This window comes from Malaclemys terrapin, chromosome 6, assembly GCF_027887155.1.
Source record: "Malaclemys terrapin pileata isolate rMalTer1 chromosome 6, rMalTer1.hap1, whole genome shotgun sequence".
Classification (NCBI taxonomy): Eukaryota; Metazoa; Chordata; order Testudines; family Emydidae; genus Malaclemys; species Malaclemys terrapin.
The window spans coordinates 97,536,526-97,553,039 of NC_071510.1; the positions used below are offsets into that span (position 1 = coordinate 97,536,526).

At 38.3% G+C, this 16,514-nt stretch overlaps 1 protein-coding gene across 8 annotated transcripts in view; it reads left to right on the forward strand.

The window, feature by feature from the left end:
- The window catches only part of PDE4D (phosphodiesterase 4D), a 1,107,352-nt gene extending 1,091,039 nt beyond the window's left edge, over window positions 1–16,313 (forward strand). For all 8 annotated transcript variants that reach the window (XM_054031502.1, XM_054031504.1, XM_054031503.1 and 5 more), the window contains 8 exons: window positions 2,862–3,034; window positions 3,538–3,636; window positions 3,727–3,891; window positions 5,646–5,745; window positions 9,604–9,758; window positions 10,127–10,249; window positions 10,796–10,978; window positions 11,656–16,313. In XM_054031502.1, the coding sequence (XP_053887477.1) occupies window positions 2,862–3,034; window positions 3,538–3,636; window positions 3,727–3,891; window positions 5,646–5,745; window positions 9,604–9,758; window positions 10,127–10,249; window positions 10,796–10,978; window positions 11,656–12,069 (1,412 nt within the window). In that variant the 3' untranslated portion in view covers window positions 12,070–16,313. The remainder of the gene's footprint in view (window positions 1–2,861; window positions 3,035–3,537; window positions 3,637–3,726; window positions 3,892–5,645; window positions 5,746–9,603; window positions 9,759–10,126; window positions 10,250–10,795; window positions 10,979–11,655) is intronic.
- Window positions 16,314–16,514: the final 201 nt, after the last annotated feature.

Here is a 16,514-nt window from a genome sequence, read left to right on the forward strand (position 1 = left end):
AGTTGTTGTGTTTTGTTCATTTGGTTTGGTTTTTGGGCGGGTTATTTGTTTTGTTTAAAAATTAGGAGAAAAGCCCTCTATTGCAATAGATTTCACATGCACACACGCTGTCTCTTCAGTGGAGGGGTGAAAGAGCATATTCTTCAGTTCACCAGTCCTCCATCAAAAACAGGAAAGATCGGGACTTGCTAGCCCTCTTATTTCTAAGGTTAGAAAAAAATAAAAATGCTTTTTAAAATATTTTCATGCCTCCTTTTATATATCATAAGGAAGCAAAAAGGGCAAAACCGCTTTTTTCTCTCCATTGCAGGCCACCTTGCAGGCCACTCAGGCTAACTTCAAAACCTTTAACATTCAAGAATATTCCATTGTTTCATAGCACAAAAGAAAGGGCTTTTTAAATGTGGGGGAGGAAGTTCAGAGACTACTTAATTAAATTTGTACATATGGGAAAAAATACATTTAATATTTAACTCTTCCAGACTTTGTTGCTTTCCATCTGCTTGAAACAAGATAAAAACAGTTCAGGAGAACCTTTTCCAAATGACTTGCATGGAATGAAATCCAGACTCAAAGGGTATGTCTACACTGCAATAAAAATCCCATGGCACTGAGTCTCAGAGCCAGGGTCAGCTGATTCAGGCTCTCGGGTCTCGAGCTGAGGGGCTAACAATAGTAGTGTACAGGGGCAGCTCTATGTATTTTGCCGCCCCAAGTACGGCAGTGAGGCAGCCTTTGGCGGCATGCCTGCGGGAGGTCCACTGGTAACGTGGATTCGGTGGCATGCCTGCGGGCGGTCCTTTGGTCCCGCGCCTTTGGCGTAACTGCCATTGAATTGCTGCCGAAACCAAGGGACCAGCGGACCTCCCGCAGGCATGCCACCAAAGGCAGCCTGACTGCTGCCCTCAGGGCAACCGGCAGGCTGCCCCCCGCAGTTTGCCGCCCCAGGCACACGCTTGGTGCCTGGAGCCGCCCCTGGTTGTGTAGATGTTTGGGCTTGGCTGGAGCCTGGGCTCTGAGACCCACTCCCTCATAGAGTCTCAAAACCCAGGCTCCAGCCCAAATATCTCTGCAGTTTTATAGCCCTGCAACCCACATCCTGCAAGCCTGAGTAAGCTGACCTGGGACCGCTGAAGCCGTGCCACAGGTCTTCTATTGCAGTGTACCCTTTGGAACTTATTCTCATTTACATGAAGGTCACTTTTCACTAGTCTGGAAGTGTAAAGGGGGCCTTAAAGTGTATCTAAGTGTAATTTACCCTAACTTTAAACCCCTTTAAACTTTACACTGCCAGATCAACATAAAGTAACCATCTGTAAATGAGAAGCAGGCCCTATGTATCTGGATCTTTGAGCTTTCCTTTTGGAAGTGTTTCTGCACATTTGAAGTGTGGTCATTGTCAGAAAAGTGACTGTAAAAATGGCACCTTCTTACTTGACACATCTCCTTCCTTTGCATCTTCAAGTCACATCTTCATATCTGACAAAAACAAGTTTGCACTTTGGTTAACGCAATAGAGTAATTCATCCGAGAACAACAAACTTCACTCTTTTGTACTTCACAGGCCATGAGCAAACTTGCAAGTTAAGTCCTGATTACAGATATCTTTATTACTGGTAATGATGTAAGCACCAGAAAGAACAGCTTGATTTTCAGATCCCAGTTTGAACTTCCATGTGTGGCACTTTTTTAAGAAATAAAATCTATTGCATCATAAGTTAAGTAAGTAATTTCCCACAGTTAGAAACAGAAGAAATATGATTCTTCACAATGTTATTTTTACAAAGTCATCCTTCAGAATATAACAACACTTCAGACAACAGACATTTCCAAAACTAAAGTGTGAACCAAAGAAAAAACAATCAGTATTTTGATAAGGGCTTGAAAAATATTGTAATTTTCTTGGGCTGTGCACATAAGGATGAGAGATGGTAATGTTTTAGCCTGAAGCCAGTATTTAAGAGTACAATCTATCAATGCTCTTTTTGCCATAATCAGCTCAAGCTATTTTTTGTATTTATGTTATATAACTTCTAGAGCTGGTCAGAAATTTTCTGGAATAGGATGTTTTTTCTCTCAGAAAATGCCAGTTTGTTGAAATTTTGTATTCCTGCAGAAATGTTCTTTGAGAACACATTGGTTATAATGAAATTTTAACAGAAACCAGACAGATTTTGGTTGGTCCTTCCTGCTTGGTTTCCTGCCAGCTTGCCCTGCTAGCTCCTTGGCAGCCTGCTAGTGCTTGCAACCGCCTTTCCAGAATACCTGGCTCCAGGGCAGCCTGCCACACTGACTGCCTCGGAGTGGGAGCTACCAGGACTTTCAGACTCTGGCAGTTCAGAAACCCTGGGAGGCCTGACTCCCTGCCTGCTGTTTCCAGAAGTTTGAAACGAAATTTTGGAGTTTGCATTCTAAAGGAAATACCTAAATTCATTTTTTCATTCTGATTCTGAACTTTTTTATTATTATTATTTTGGAATGTCCCATGGAATGCAATTCCAGTTTCTGGCCAGGTCTACTACTTTCTTTTTATGGAAAGGATTACCTCCCTATACATTGTTGGGTGAGGGGGGATGATGCAGCCATAAACTACCCTCAAAGTCTATTCAGAAATAATGAAACAACCTTTGGAGTAGTGCAGTGATTCATACAGTTGAACTTCGTTTCTTATTCAGTTTTTGTTGTTTTTAATTTCTGATCATTATTAGTCTCCACGTTTAGCTTTAAAAAGACAGAATGATAATGGAAGGGTTATAGTGAACACAAAAACAGTCTTAACCCCTAAGATCAACAAAAAATATATAATTTTAGTAAGTATGGAAAATGCCCTTCAGTTATTTTTTTTCTCCCTTTCTTCAAAGACAAACAACATGAAGTGGAAATCCCTTCTCCAACACAGAAAGAGAAAGAGAAAAAGAAGAGGCCTATGTCCCAGATCAGTGGAGTGAAAAAACTGATGCACAGCTCTAGTTTAACTAATTCCAGTATCCCCAAATTCGGTGTTAAAACCGAACAAGAAGATGTTCTTGCCAAGGTAAGGAAGATTTAACCTGTTCTCTACCAAGACCTTAGAAACTTACCATGCAGTTTAATGAAGTTTTGAGGTTGTCAAACATACGTCAGTGTGTTATCCGATACTCTTTCCACACCCTTTGATTTCAAGGGCTAAGTCAGATTCTGATCTCACTTAGGCAAGTATAAATCAGGAACACTGAAAAAATGATGTGAGTGTATAGTAAACTTCTGTTCCAACAGGAGCATAGTGGGGATTTTTTTCTATCTGAGAAGTACATAATGTAAAATAAACCAGCTTTGTATGTGTATTATTAAGGTTCTTATGCATAAATCATCAGCAAAATAAAAAGCAAACTTTAATTTGAGCACTGTCAGAGGGTTTAGTATATTATTTTCACAATGGTTCAATCAATGTGTTAGCTTGAATCTTCATGACTCTGCTGTTGAAGCTATTTCAAACAAAAAATAATTGGAAAATTAAGTATTTGATTTAAGAGTTTCTTTTGCTTAATTTCATTCTAGGAACTAGAAGATGTGAACAAATGGGGCCTGCATGTTTTCAAAATAGCAGAACTATCTGGAAACCGACCTCTGACAGTCGTCATGAATACTATTTTCCAGGTAGGAAAGATGGAAGCAGCACTAGTGCTCTTTATTCAGCAATTGTTATGTTTCTTATAAACTTAATTGTTTTCCTCTTCCTTCCTCCAGGAACGGGATTTGTTAAAAACATTTAAAATTCCAGTAGACACTTTAATAACTTACTTGATGACCCTAGAGGACCATTACCATGCAGATGTGGCATATCACAACAACATACATGCTGCAGATGTCGTTCAGTCTACCCACGTACTGCTATCAACCCCAGCTTTGGAGGTAAATCCACATATCCATGGAAGAGGGAAAAGGGAAACACACACATGCAAAATATCAAAAACTCTTCTAAGCTAAATGTAAATCATCCCAGTGTCTGTAAGACGGTGTGTTTCTTGTAATATAGTTTCATGAGACTTTGTCTTCTCAGCGAATTTAGTGAGGACTCAAGTTTATTTACTTGGTTTTGTCCAGTGACTAGTGCTAAATCAACCACATTCTGTTGGTAATGTGGTAACCTGTTTTCACCACCTACTTTTAACTACAGGTCATGTCCTGTCATTTCCCATGTGGAGTTCTCATTGAAACCAATGGGAATTATACAGAAAAGGCGATGACAGGATGTGTTTCACTAAGTAATATAATAGGGTGTTTTTGTTTTTTTCACTGATACATTTTCTGTCCACAAGGCTACATTTATATTTTTCTGCTTCTCTAAACTGAATTTCTCTAACATTCGCTTCAATGTAATATTCAGTACTCAGGCAGTGTTAAACCCATATTAGATCTTTAATGGGTTGTCTTATTTTGTTAAAAAAAAACTTGAAATCCAGACTTTTTTAAATGAATCCTCTTTATATGAGCTGTTTAAAAGAGAGCTTAAGTCTCTGAGGTGAAAGGAAGCTAGAGAAATGTTGGAATCTCTCTCCTCTTTTATTATTAAGACTGTGATTAAGCCTAACTTACATCTTACTTTGAAACTCCAGTCATTCAAAAGGATTTGCATCCACTTAGACCAGGTTTCCATTTTAGCCCTCTGGCTCTTTGGTGCTGAATGCCTCCTCCCTCCCTCGCCTTCCCCTTGAAGTGGATGAACAGGGAGAGCTCTAGAGATCTCTGAGAGGTCTGTTGGCTCCTAAAGGAATCAGTCCTCTTGGAGATTTCCCTCATGGCAGGCAGGAGGTTCAGCTTCTGTTCATAAATGGAGCTGCATTACGACTCGCTCCAGTGGGCAGCCAAACTGATTGTCAGTAGCATTACTTGATCTGTTGAGTCAGCTATCCTTCAGAGTCTGTGTTCAGCACAGTGTTTGAGCCAGTAAAATACTAATATCCCCCTAGATACTGTTATTGACTAGTTTATTTTCATAATGGCTTCTAAAAGGAGAATCAGTACATTGTAGGATGTATACCTTGCAGCTTACAAATATACTGTAATAAATCATAACCATTCTCTCTTAATATAATTTAGGAGGCATGCTCCTTTTTAACATAACCAATACATATTATATGTTGATAATGTAATATAAGAATGCTTAATGCAACAGAAATATACTACCTGGGGTAACACCACAGTGTATAATAATTAGTTAGGCCAAAATTTTCAGACTTGGGTAGGTGCTAAGATTTAGGCACCTATTTATATTTAGTGATCTAAATACAAATGACCTTATTTATGGAGAGGTGCTGAAAAACCCACAATTGTCTGGTTCTGTTGAATTCAGTGGTGCTTTCAGTGCTCAAGACATCTAAAAAACAGGCACTTTTATGTAAGTGTCTGTCGATACCCAAATTTGAAATGTCTTGTATATGTCAAGGACTATTTTCCAAAACTTTGTGTGGATTATATTTAAATAACTTTTTGAAGTTCCTGTTATATTTAAACTATGTTGAAAGATGTTTTTCTTTGTTTGTTGTTTTTGTTTTATTTTTTGAAATATGAATTTTGAAGGAGAAAAAAAATCAGTGCATTATCCTTTTACTGAAAAGGCAGTTTCCTTGGTTAGTAATTGTTGTTTCTATTGTATGGTTTTTCAGGCAGTGTTCACTGATCTGGAGATTCTTGCAGCAATTTTTGCCAGTGCAATACATGATGTTGATCACCCTGGGGTTTCAAACCAATTTCTTATCAACACAAGTAAGTGAGGGTTTGTTTGTTTGTTTTTTTGTAATATTTACAGTTTCTACTTGGTATCCTGTAAGATATGTGCATAGAAAATGAGAAGCACAAGCTTTTCCACTTCATACCCTTCTCTTACCTTTTCTTAGAATACACACATGTTTGTATTTTAATCTGATAGTCATTTTGCAAGTAATTTAACCCTAGACATAATCTTCCCATTGCACTAAATACTCAAAGGGGGCAGGAGTTACTAGGTGGCTGAACTTTAGCACTGTCACCCACTAGGGGCAGAATGGTAATTCTTCTCCTGAAATAAAGTGGAAGTTATGTAAGGTTTCCATTAAATAAGAAAAAAATGGGTAAGAGCAGAATAGAAGATTAATGGAAATAAAATATAAAGAAATGAAAAAAAGAAAGAAAACGGTTAATATGAGTAGGGTCAGCCCTAGGTTTGTGGGCTCTTTGCAAAATAGCATGTGCAGGACCCATTCCTCTCTGTAGATACCTGTGATAATTTCCTAGCTTCTGCGTATTCATGGCATACATGGCTGCCTCCTGCCTGCAAAGTCCCTTAGGCTGTGGTAAAGCCTCTCCCCCTATTTCTGAGGCTCCCCAGCCTCTAGTGATAGCCCCCTATATGAACAAAGAAGCAGGGAGAGGTGGAGCAGCCTAACACCACCTCTGAATGTGAAGTCCAGTGTACCAGTGACATATTCTGCATTGCTCTGGTCTGTACTGCGGCATTACGAGAATCCTCCTACCTTTCTACCAAATATGAGCATGACTTCTAATTTTTTAAGGGCTAGATCGTGATATCTCTATTGAATAGCCCCTAACTCCATGTGTAACCCCATTGATTTGAATGGGACTATTTGTGGAGTAAGATATTATACAACATGCATCCGGTAGCACAGTCTGGATCAATGTAAGTTACTTTATACAATATTATTGCTTTTGCCATCCCAACTGAATTTCCTTTTCCAGTAGCTCACCAGAAATATCAAGGTTGAAATTACATTGAGGGTCTGAGAAAGCAAGGGGGGAAAAATCAAGAAAATGTAATCATGTCTGTGGGTGCATCTTTAACCTATCTACATACATGTTAGTAGATAATGTAGGGAATTTCTGCATTGACTGACTCTGTTGCACCACTTCTACAATGCCATGACCCAGCAGTCTGTGGGAGAGTGTTCCAGCTTTGACTTTTTTGCTGTTATAGGTTCAAATCAGACCCTGAACATTATTTGAGTTTATTTTTATGTGCTTTAATGGCCTGCAGGCTACCCTATAGTGAAATGCAAATTGGTGACTCAACCACAAGGAGGAGGATTGGAGATGTCACCAGAGTTTCAAAGCTATATTGATAGCAAGTGCACTTCAACAGCGCAACATAGGAACAGATTGAACCAGGCTTAGTGTGCAAAAAAGCACTTAATATTAAATCTCCCAAGATGTAAATAAACCATTTCATGGGTACATTCAATGATAACACACTATTATGAGGGCATGGAACTGCTATAGAATGAGAAGAATTTAGATTACTTCTGGGTAAACCGTTCAAATCCAGACCAACTATTCATGTAGTTATTCAGTGACTTATAAGAAATGAGACAATCATTTTAGTCCAGTCACTGCTGGACAAGCTTCCACATTACATTTGGCACTAATTGGCACTCTTGTTGGCAGGCTAAAGAGAGGCCAAGGATTTCAGGGCAACGGAGACTGCACAACACTGTCTCTCCCCCCAGGATAGTGTTCCCTACCAGTTAGGTTGGAGGTGCATTGCCATGGCACCATAGAGAAGTCTGTACTGTCACTATGTGTGTTTTATTTACTCTGTGGATAAACAGAAAATGCCAGTCTCCAAAAACGCTCTCACTGGAGCTCTTTTTACAAGTATTAAATTCAGTGGGGACTCAGACTTTAAAAGGATTAGAGAAAAACAGTAGAAAATACATCGCCATCTTTGGGGACAAAGACACTTCCCCAAACAGAGGAACAGTTCATCTAAGAGTATATATACTGATTTCTGGCACCCAAGATGTCTGCCACTGACCAGGAGGGATGTGGCTAGGGCACTGAGAGGAGAGACAGACTCTCTGCACCCCCTGACCAGCCTCTTTGGCAAAGGTCCTTTGTAGCTGTGGGAATTAAGGTGCTCCCCCTCAATCGTAACCCCTGAGGGAAAGCAACTATATAAAGCCATACAGTTTTCTTCAATCTTTTCTCACAAACATACCGGGAGCCGCTAACAAGATTGTTATATCGAATAACATGTGGGTACTTTCCCCTTCTTCCACAGCAATTACAAATGTTAACAAAATCAAACCACCCACAGGGCCTCAACCTTTCTGAGTAACAGTAGTGTTGAGCACTCCTTACAGCCTTGGCCTCCAGAAAAGGCTGATTTTTCTACAATTTTCCACCTTCCTTCTTGGAAAAATAGCAAATAAACACGCTTACAGAATTTTCTGTGAAAGATGAAAGGGCTGTTGGTTGACAAACAAGGTCTCTTTCTTCTCTGCTATTATGGCTTTTCTGCCTTCAAGGCAAAGAAAGGTAGAGGAAGGATTTCCTGAATCACAAGATTCACGTGTTCAGTACAGGAGAGTGAGACAGCAGGAGAATACATAATGAGGCTCCTGAAATCTGAACACAAGAGCCTTCATGTGCAACCCCATTGAGCTGAAGGGATTTTAGACTATAGTGTCTACAAAAGAAGATAACGAGGAGAAAGAGTAGAATAGACTGAGGCACAGCTAGATTTAGGATACAGAAACTGTAATAAACAGAAATTAATGTCAATAAATGACAAGTGTGATTGCATACAAAGTATTCTTTTTCAATAATGCAATCGTTATAGGCCATATACTCAAAGGCATGTAAATGGTTGTGTGTATATAATCCAGCTGTGCTCCTGCGTAAATGGAATAAAATATGCTCTTCATTTTCAAAGTAGGCTGGTTAGTTGGCCTAAGTAGATGCATGCAGACTTTTGCGTATATCTAAGTACAAGTTGTTCCTGGATGTGCTAAGAGGGTACATGAGCCCCTTTATTTTCACTGCTGTATAGACCGAGTTAAGAATACTCACATTTGAAAAAGAAGCATCCTGTCACTACTAGTGAGTTGCATGCAATTCAGTTATTGGGCCAGGTCACTGCTTAGGGCTTTCAAACTATATGGTTCCCCCAAGAGAATATTGAGAAGCACCGCTGGTATTATCCTGTCACCCTCCTCCCAAAACATGCTGTTTCATATACTAATGACCCCTTTACTCCTCAGAGTGCCTGAGATTGTTGAAGTGCATACATTGAAAATTAAGCTGTTTGCTACATGCTTAAACCAGGGCAAATCCTTAGCTTTGTTTTTCTGGCTCTGAGCTGTAGGCAGATGCAAGTTAACTTTAATAATATTGTGTTAGAAGGTGTGAGTGCTGCACATGTGGGATGGGTTCTGAAAGTACTGATCTGATTCTTTATGCTTGTTCCCCATACTTTGCCTCAGTTTGTTAGGGTTTTCTGGGGTTTTAAGTTTACTTCATCAGTTCCGATAGTCTCTGGGTTACACAAAGCTTGTTTCCTGTGCAAGCCAATACAGATAGTTAAAAAATAGAAGGAACAAAAGTGTATCTCTAAATCCTGTTAAAAATATTATGAACTCACTTTTCTGCGTTACCATCTCATGAGATTCCAAATGGTAAATCTATGAAGGGGTTAGTTTGACCTGCAGCCTGCAGGGATGAAGAGAAGGACTGTTGTAAATATTAGAGTAATATGTGCTTTTCAGCTGTCTTGGGAATCTGAAAAATCAAAAAATAACCTGGAGGGAAACACAAGCTTTGTTAACATTCTGCCTCGTGACTGTCTTGCAGACTCTGAACTTGCCTTGATGTACAATGACTCATCGGTATTGGAGAACCATCATTTAGCTGTGGGTTTCAAGTTGCTACAGGAGGAGAATTGTGACATTTTCCAGAATCTGACCAAAAAACAAAGACAATCACTGAGGAAAATGGTCATTGACATTGTGAGTTACAGCTTGAATTTCCCACTTCTAATGCATTCAGATTCCATTAATAAAAGAAACCTTAGATAGATTTCTGGTACATTATATACACTCAGGCACATAATGCAGGCAATGCAGTGAAAATTGCATTAGGTATAAAGCATGTATGTTGGGTTTCTTTTGAGTTAAAACTAAAGGCTGGCACAACCAACAGCCTTTACGGCATGGGGAACCCTAGTTAGGAAAAAAATTATATAGTCATATGTGTGGATCATGGTTCCCCCCATACCTCCCGCCAAAAAAACAATAACATAAACCTGTATCTCTTCATGATTTGGTGGCTGTCATTCAATCATTTTAGTTACTAATGCTTTGTGTTCGCCTTCAAGGTGCTTGCAACAGACATGTCTAAACATATGAATCTGTTGGCTGATTTGAAAACTATGGTTGAAACCAAGAAAGTGACAAGTTCTGGAGTTCTACTTCTTGATAACTATTCAGACAGAATTCAGGTAAGATTATCCATGCTGAAAAATAGTCACTAGCTTTCATTTACTAGGTTTGTCTCCCCAGTCCTATGTGGGTGTTCATCTCATTTAATTCTGTCCCCATTCTCACCTCATTACACTCTCTCTTTCCTTTCAAATGTGTTCATTAGCCGGAAGGGCCATATTTCCATTCAATATCACATTCTGTTGGGCATTGACCAGTTCTTTGGTTGAGCTTTGAGCTAGGAAACTACTTTTTCTGGGTTTAATTTGCTATGGCCTAACCTCTAAGCATCTTTGAACCTGATCAGCCTTGCACTTAAACATTTTCTACCTCTTAATATAGACAGAAGCTGTAGAAGTGAGATAATTTGTGGCTATTAATGGAAATGTGAAAAACACACATAGGCACATCCAGCTTTTGCTGTACAGAATAAATGCTGCGCTACCTGTATTTTCAAGATTCTGTTTCACAGCCACCAAATGTGTAAATGGAAAAAAGAGCCTTTCGTCTCTAGTGTTAATAACACAGGCGGTGCTCAGTAGATAATATATATTTGTCCATTTTAGGTTTTACAGAATATGGTACACTGTGCAGATCTAAGCAATCCAACCAAGCCACTCCAGCTCTACCGCCAGTGGACCGACAGAATAATGGAAGAGTTCTTTCGTCAGGGAGACCGGGAAAGAGAGAGGGGCATGGAGATAAGTCCCATGTGTGATAAGCACAATGCATCTGTAGAGAAATCACAGGTAATCCATTTGAATAAGTAATGAGATAACATGCCAATACATTCTAATTGATAAACTTGGATCTTAGTCACTTGATTTGTTTTATTTGCATGGGTTTCTGGATGTATGTTGTTGAATTTTTCCACATTAATTAATTCAGCTTTTAAGAGGAGTTGAGATTTCCTACCATTAAAAATAGCTGTGTGTGGGCCAGAGAGCTCCAGCATGGCACTGTTCTGTAATGTGGGACGTGCTATAAGGAGGAATACGATACATCTTTTCATTAAGCTTCCCTTTAATAGCATAATCATATGTAAAACAGCTGTTCAGCTCAAGAGATAAGAATAAGTTGTTGGGAATTAGATTTAAAAATAAACCCTTTCCAATATCCATCTCCCATTAATACAAAATAAAAAGCTACGGATTCAGCCTGGAGCACTGCAATCTGTTGAGAATGCTACAAAAGCCCATTTTCCACATAGAATAGCATGGCTTCTTTTCAGCCTTCTTAAAGATAGGGTATCCAGCACGCCTGTTTCTGACAATAGTATGCTCAGACATTGTACTGTGTTCTTCTGGGAAGGAATGAACATCAGGAGCCTCTATTATTTCTCTTTTGTTTTATAACCTATATGTGCATTTTTTCTTGGGAATAAGGTACTCATCCTAATTTTGTATTGTGACATTACTTGGAACAGGTGGGGTTTATAGACTACATTGTTCATCCTCTCTGGGAGACATGGGCAGATCTTGTTCACCCTGATGCCCAGGATATCTTGGATACCCTGGAGGACAATCGTGAATGGTACCAGAGCACAATCCCTCAGAGTCCTTCTCCTGCACCTGATGACCAGGAAGAGGGTCGGCAGGGCCAAACTGAAAAATTCCAGTTTGAACTAACGTTGGAGGAAGATGGTGAATCAGACACTGAAAAGGACAGTGGAAGTCAAGTGGAAGAAGACACCAGCTTCAGTGACTCCAAGACTCTTTGCACCCAGGACTCAGAATCCACTGAAATTCCTCTTGATGAGCAAGTAGGCGAAGAAGTGGAAGGGGAGGAGAGCCACCCAGAACCTTGCGTACTAGAGGAAGATCATTCTCCTGACACGTAACAGTGTGAAGACTCAGTTTCTTTCTCTCTGTCTCTCTCTCTCTCTCTTTTTTTTTTAATCAGAAAATGGTTTCCAAAGTGCATATCACATGCCACAACCATGGTCACACCTCACTGTCACCTGCCAGGACGTTTGTTGATCAAAACTGACCTTACTCACTCAGTTTGGCACTCAGGAATATTGTAACCACAATTTCACCTCCATGGCATCAGAGAGCAAAGGGGAAAACATCCATGAACAGCATCTTAATAAGATCTCCATTTGGCAGATTTGATTGACAAAATCAGGTCTCTAAAGTGGTTTCAGAGGAATTCAGAGGAATACAGCCTACCAGCAAAAGGCTGGTGTGCATTGGGTGTTTTGTTTTTATTTTACAAGCAAGGCATTGAGTAACATTCATCATCAGAGTTTTAAGAAAACAGCCAGAGAATGAACTGAGGTTCCTAATGGAAAACAAATGCACATGAATAATGGGACACAACATGAATCTGTTACCTGTAGGAAGATGAGCTGTGGAAATTGCATAATTTTCTAATTTCAAGTCTTCCTAATACATGACTGAAAAAAAATAAAGAAAGTGTCACCAAGTGGGTTACACTGACCTCTGCATTTTGTATTATATGTAAAACAGATCTTTTGTAGAGCTTACTTTTATTATTAAATGTATTGAGGTATTATATTTAAAGAAAAAAACACCTTCAGAACTTCATCTGCCGCTGGTTATTTTTTCCAAAGAGTAACTTGCAAGTTTTCAGTACAAATCTGTGCAACACTGGATAATACTTCTAGTTATCTAGTTATAGATTTTCTTTTATTTTAGTTTTGCACGTTAGATTTTTATAGCATTGATTTGAGCTGTAAAAATCCATTGTTTTATATACCAATGACTTCCATGAAATATTTTTGTTTATGTTGCAGGAAACCCTTTTAGTAGGATGGAATTCATTTTATGTTTCTTTTTATTATAATTTTTTCAGACAAACAACAGAAGTCTACTTTTGTCCTCACAGTGGAGCTGACCCTGCAACTCCACTCTTACTCCCACAGGTAGTCCCACTGAAACCAATGGGACCACTCAAGTCAGGAATTGCAGGAGTGGGCCCAGTATGAAAAAGTGATGAACCATCTTTTTATATAAACATAACACTTCTCTTTGCTTAATACAATTAGTTCCATTAGAATATCACTCTGAGGCTGAGAACTGAAGTTCACTAAATAAGAACAACCTATTTGCTGTGGCAAAAGAGTAGAATCTTTCCTATTTTGTCTCCCTTAAAACTTATTTTGTGTCAGCAGTTTGGGCAGTAATTTCTGTTTAGCTGGAGCACATGCTCACCTCAGAAGTACGTGTATGTGTCTTTAAAAAATAACCTTTAGCATATTTTTCAGAACTCCTTTTCCTTGCATGAAGAGCCAGATCATAAGGTTTTTTAAAAAAAAAAAAAAAAAAACAAGTCAGTAATGCTTGGAAAGGTTTGGATTTCCCCCCACATTACTTCAGAATTTCAAAATGTTTCTCTTCCTATGTCCAAGTTGTGCTGAAAGGATCCTACTTTTAAATCTGGTCAGTACCTAAGCCTTCAGTAACTTGGAAGGAAAAAGAGGTTTTATAGAGTCATGCTTGTCATTATGCATTTCTACTGATAGGTCATGTGTAGTGGGAAGGAATTTATCTCCTATGGTTGACTCTTTATTAAGACTAATTTTGATGAGTAAGATTGGGAATAGTTGCCTAGGAAAACAAATAGATTCCTTCTGTCACAAATTCTGATCAAATGACAAGGCATACGTGACTTTTTGACAAGATCAAATGGAAATGGCACTTATTTCCTTTGCTTGAGTTCAGTTGAACCAGTGAATGTATAGGAAACGAATAAGGGGTATACCAATTTCAGAGATCTAGGATACAAACCCATTTAAAAACTTTTGGATAATAGTTTATCTTTTAGTGCATTTTGCATTTTTCTATCTCCAGGTTGTAGGTTTACCTGCCTTTAGCCCCGAAAGGGCTTTATCTGAGAAGATACCAAAGGGGGAAAGTGAATGGAGAGATTTTGCCATGCTGAAAGGAGCTTCAGGCTCATTTCTTTCCCTCACCATCTCCCCCTGAGTCCCCACTCCCATCTAAAAATCCTTTCAATCCCCAAGAGTGCCTGGAATCTTAAACATGAAAAAAAAAAAAGCAATATAAATTCCAAAAATCAATATGGACCTGAAAGGGTTTTACATCTGCACTAATTGAAAACAAACAGGCTTAAAGAAAATGCCACCATATTGTGAAATATACACCCATACACATGGACAATCAAATAGTAGAAAAAGATCTGATGTCTTAGAGCCAGGGATCTAATGCACTGTACAATCTTTTTTTTTCTTTGCCGAAGTGTGCTTTAGCATTGCACACTGCTTTAAAAATAATACAATTTACAAGTGGCTTTACATGTTTCTAAATATTTTTGCCATAAGAAAGTGCAATGCCTTGGGTACTGAATGGAAAAAAAAGAAAAACCTGCATTTGCTTATAAGAGTACACTTTAGCTTGCAAGTTACTGTAGTCAGTAATGCTGTGTTTGTTATTTTTAATTGGGTTTTTTTGCATTATTGTTAAAAATTATGAGTGAATACAGGTAGAACAAATTGCATTCAAAGGTTTTAAAAAAAAACTTGAATGAAATGGATTTTACAGAAAGCTTTGACAATTCTTTTAAAATGCATTATTTATTTTATTTTGTGCCATGCATTTTTCTCACCAAATGACCTTACCTGTAATACAGTCTTGTTTGTCTCTGTTTACAACCATGTATTTATTGTAATGTACATACTGTAATGTTAATTGTAAATTATCCGTTCTTATTATAACATCATCCTTGACAGGTTGGTGTTGCTATATTTGGAAACTCTTGGTGAGAGAATGAATATTATGTATACATACTCCTTGTACATTTTTTCTCCTGTAATATATTCTATGTCACCTTAGAGCTTGTTTATGGAAGATTTGAGAAAAACTATAAAATACATAAAGATATATAAATAAAAAAGCTGCAGGTCTTTGGTCCCAGGGCTGTGCCTTAACTTTGAACAATATTTTCTTCTGTTTTGCTGCATTTGAAAGTAAGGTAGTTATGGGGCTAGGGCTGGGCATTCCTACAATATTTTTAGTAGTTAATTGATTGGGTCACTGGCACAAGCTAGTATGTACAATACTACAACCTGTTTTCATTCATGGCCCCATTTGAAAGTCAAGCTTTTCTATACCTACAGTAGTGTAATTGCATTGTCTACCTGATGGTTTTCTTTCCACTTTTGAAGACTATAATCAGGGATTACTTCAGCCATTACCTGTTGTTCCCTTTTTGAAGTTAACACAATCATTTGAAACAGCACTGCACAAATGTGCTATACACATGGGACAGTTGTAATAACTCATTTGGCTCTTAGGCACATAGGAAAATGAATTAATCAGAATTCATGTGCATTATTATTTTGACAACTGTCCTTCATGTTCCTTCCTTATTTAGATGTACAGGAAGTACAGTACACCACTGTATAACCATAATCCATAGAGTAGGGCAAAAGACAACTTGAAATCTTGGAAATGTTTCCAACATTAATATTAGTGTTACAAGCAGCCAAAGCTTTCCTCTTTTGTAGATGTACCTAAGGCTTTTGTACACATGTGCATAGTGTAGATGCACTAGGTGTAAAGGATGACTGTAACCCTTTAAATAACACTAGTATTAGTTTTGCAGAATTGGACTCTCCTAAGCATCCCTTGCCACTTAAACACCACAGTTGCTGTAGGCCAGTTAGGACTCCTGATAGCAATTAAGTTGCTAGTGTAAGATAGATATTTCTTTTCCATTCCATTGATGCCCAGCCCTTGTAACATGCGACTGTTCAGTGAAAGGAGAGATTCTTTTTCAAGGAAAAACAGAGCCTCCTTTTTGACACAAACTGTAGATTTTAGCAGCCCTGGCCCAAAGGAATTTGATTGCTTTTGTTTTAAACAGTATAAAAGGGACACTATAATAACAGAAATCCTGAACAATTTTTGTTATTGTTTTAGTTTGATTTTTCCTTTGGGTATGTCTTTAGACTGGCAACTTGTGTGAACATTGCAAATGATTAGTCTTTCAATGGTTTCTTAGCCTCTCTTACAGCCTATGGAGTAGTACTGTACATCAATACCTTCATATGAAATTTTTATATGCAATGGAAATAAAAGCATGGGTTGATTCTGCCTAGATCCTGTCCTCGACTTTCTTTTGCAAATAAAGTTTATTGTACATAGTAAGTGCCATCAGTAACAACACATTTTAAGATACAAATGAATGCAATAAGAATTAGATTCGTACATTTCCAGGACCATATAAGAAGTAAATTAGGGGGGTCAATTAAACAGAGAGGTTATCCCATCAAAGACTACATTCCATAAAAGATCTAAT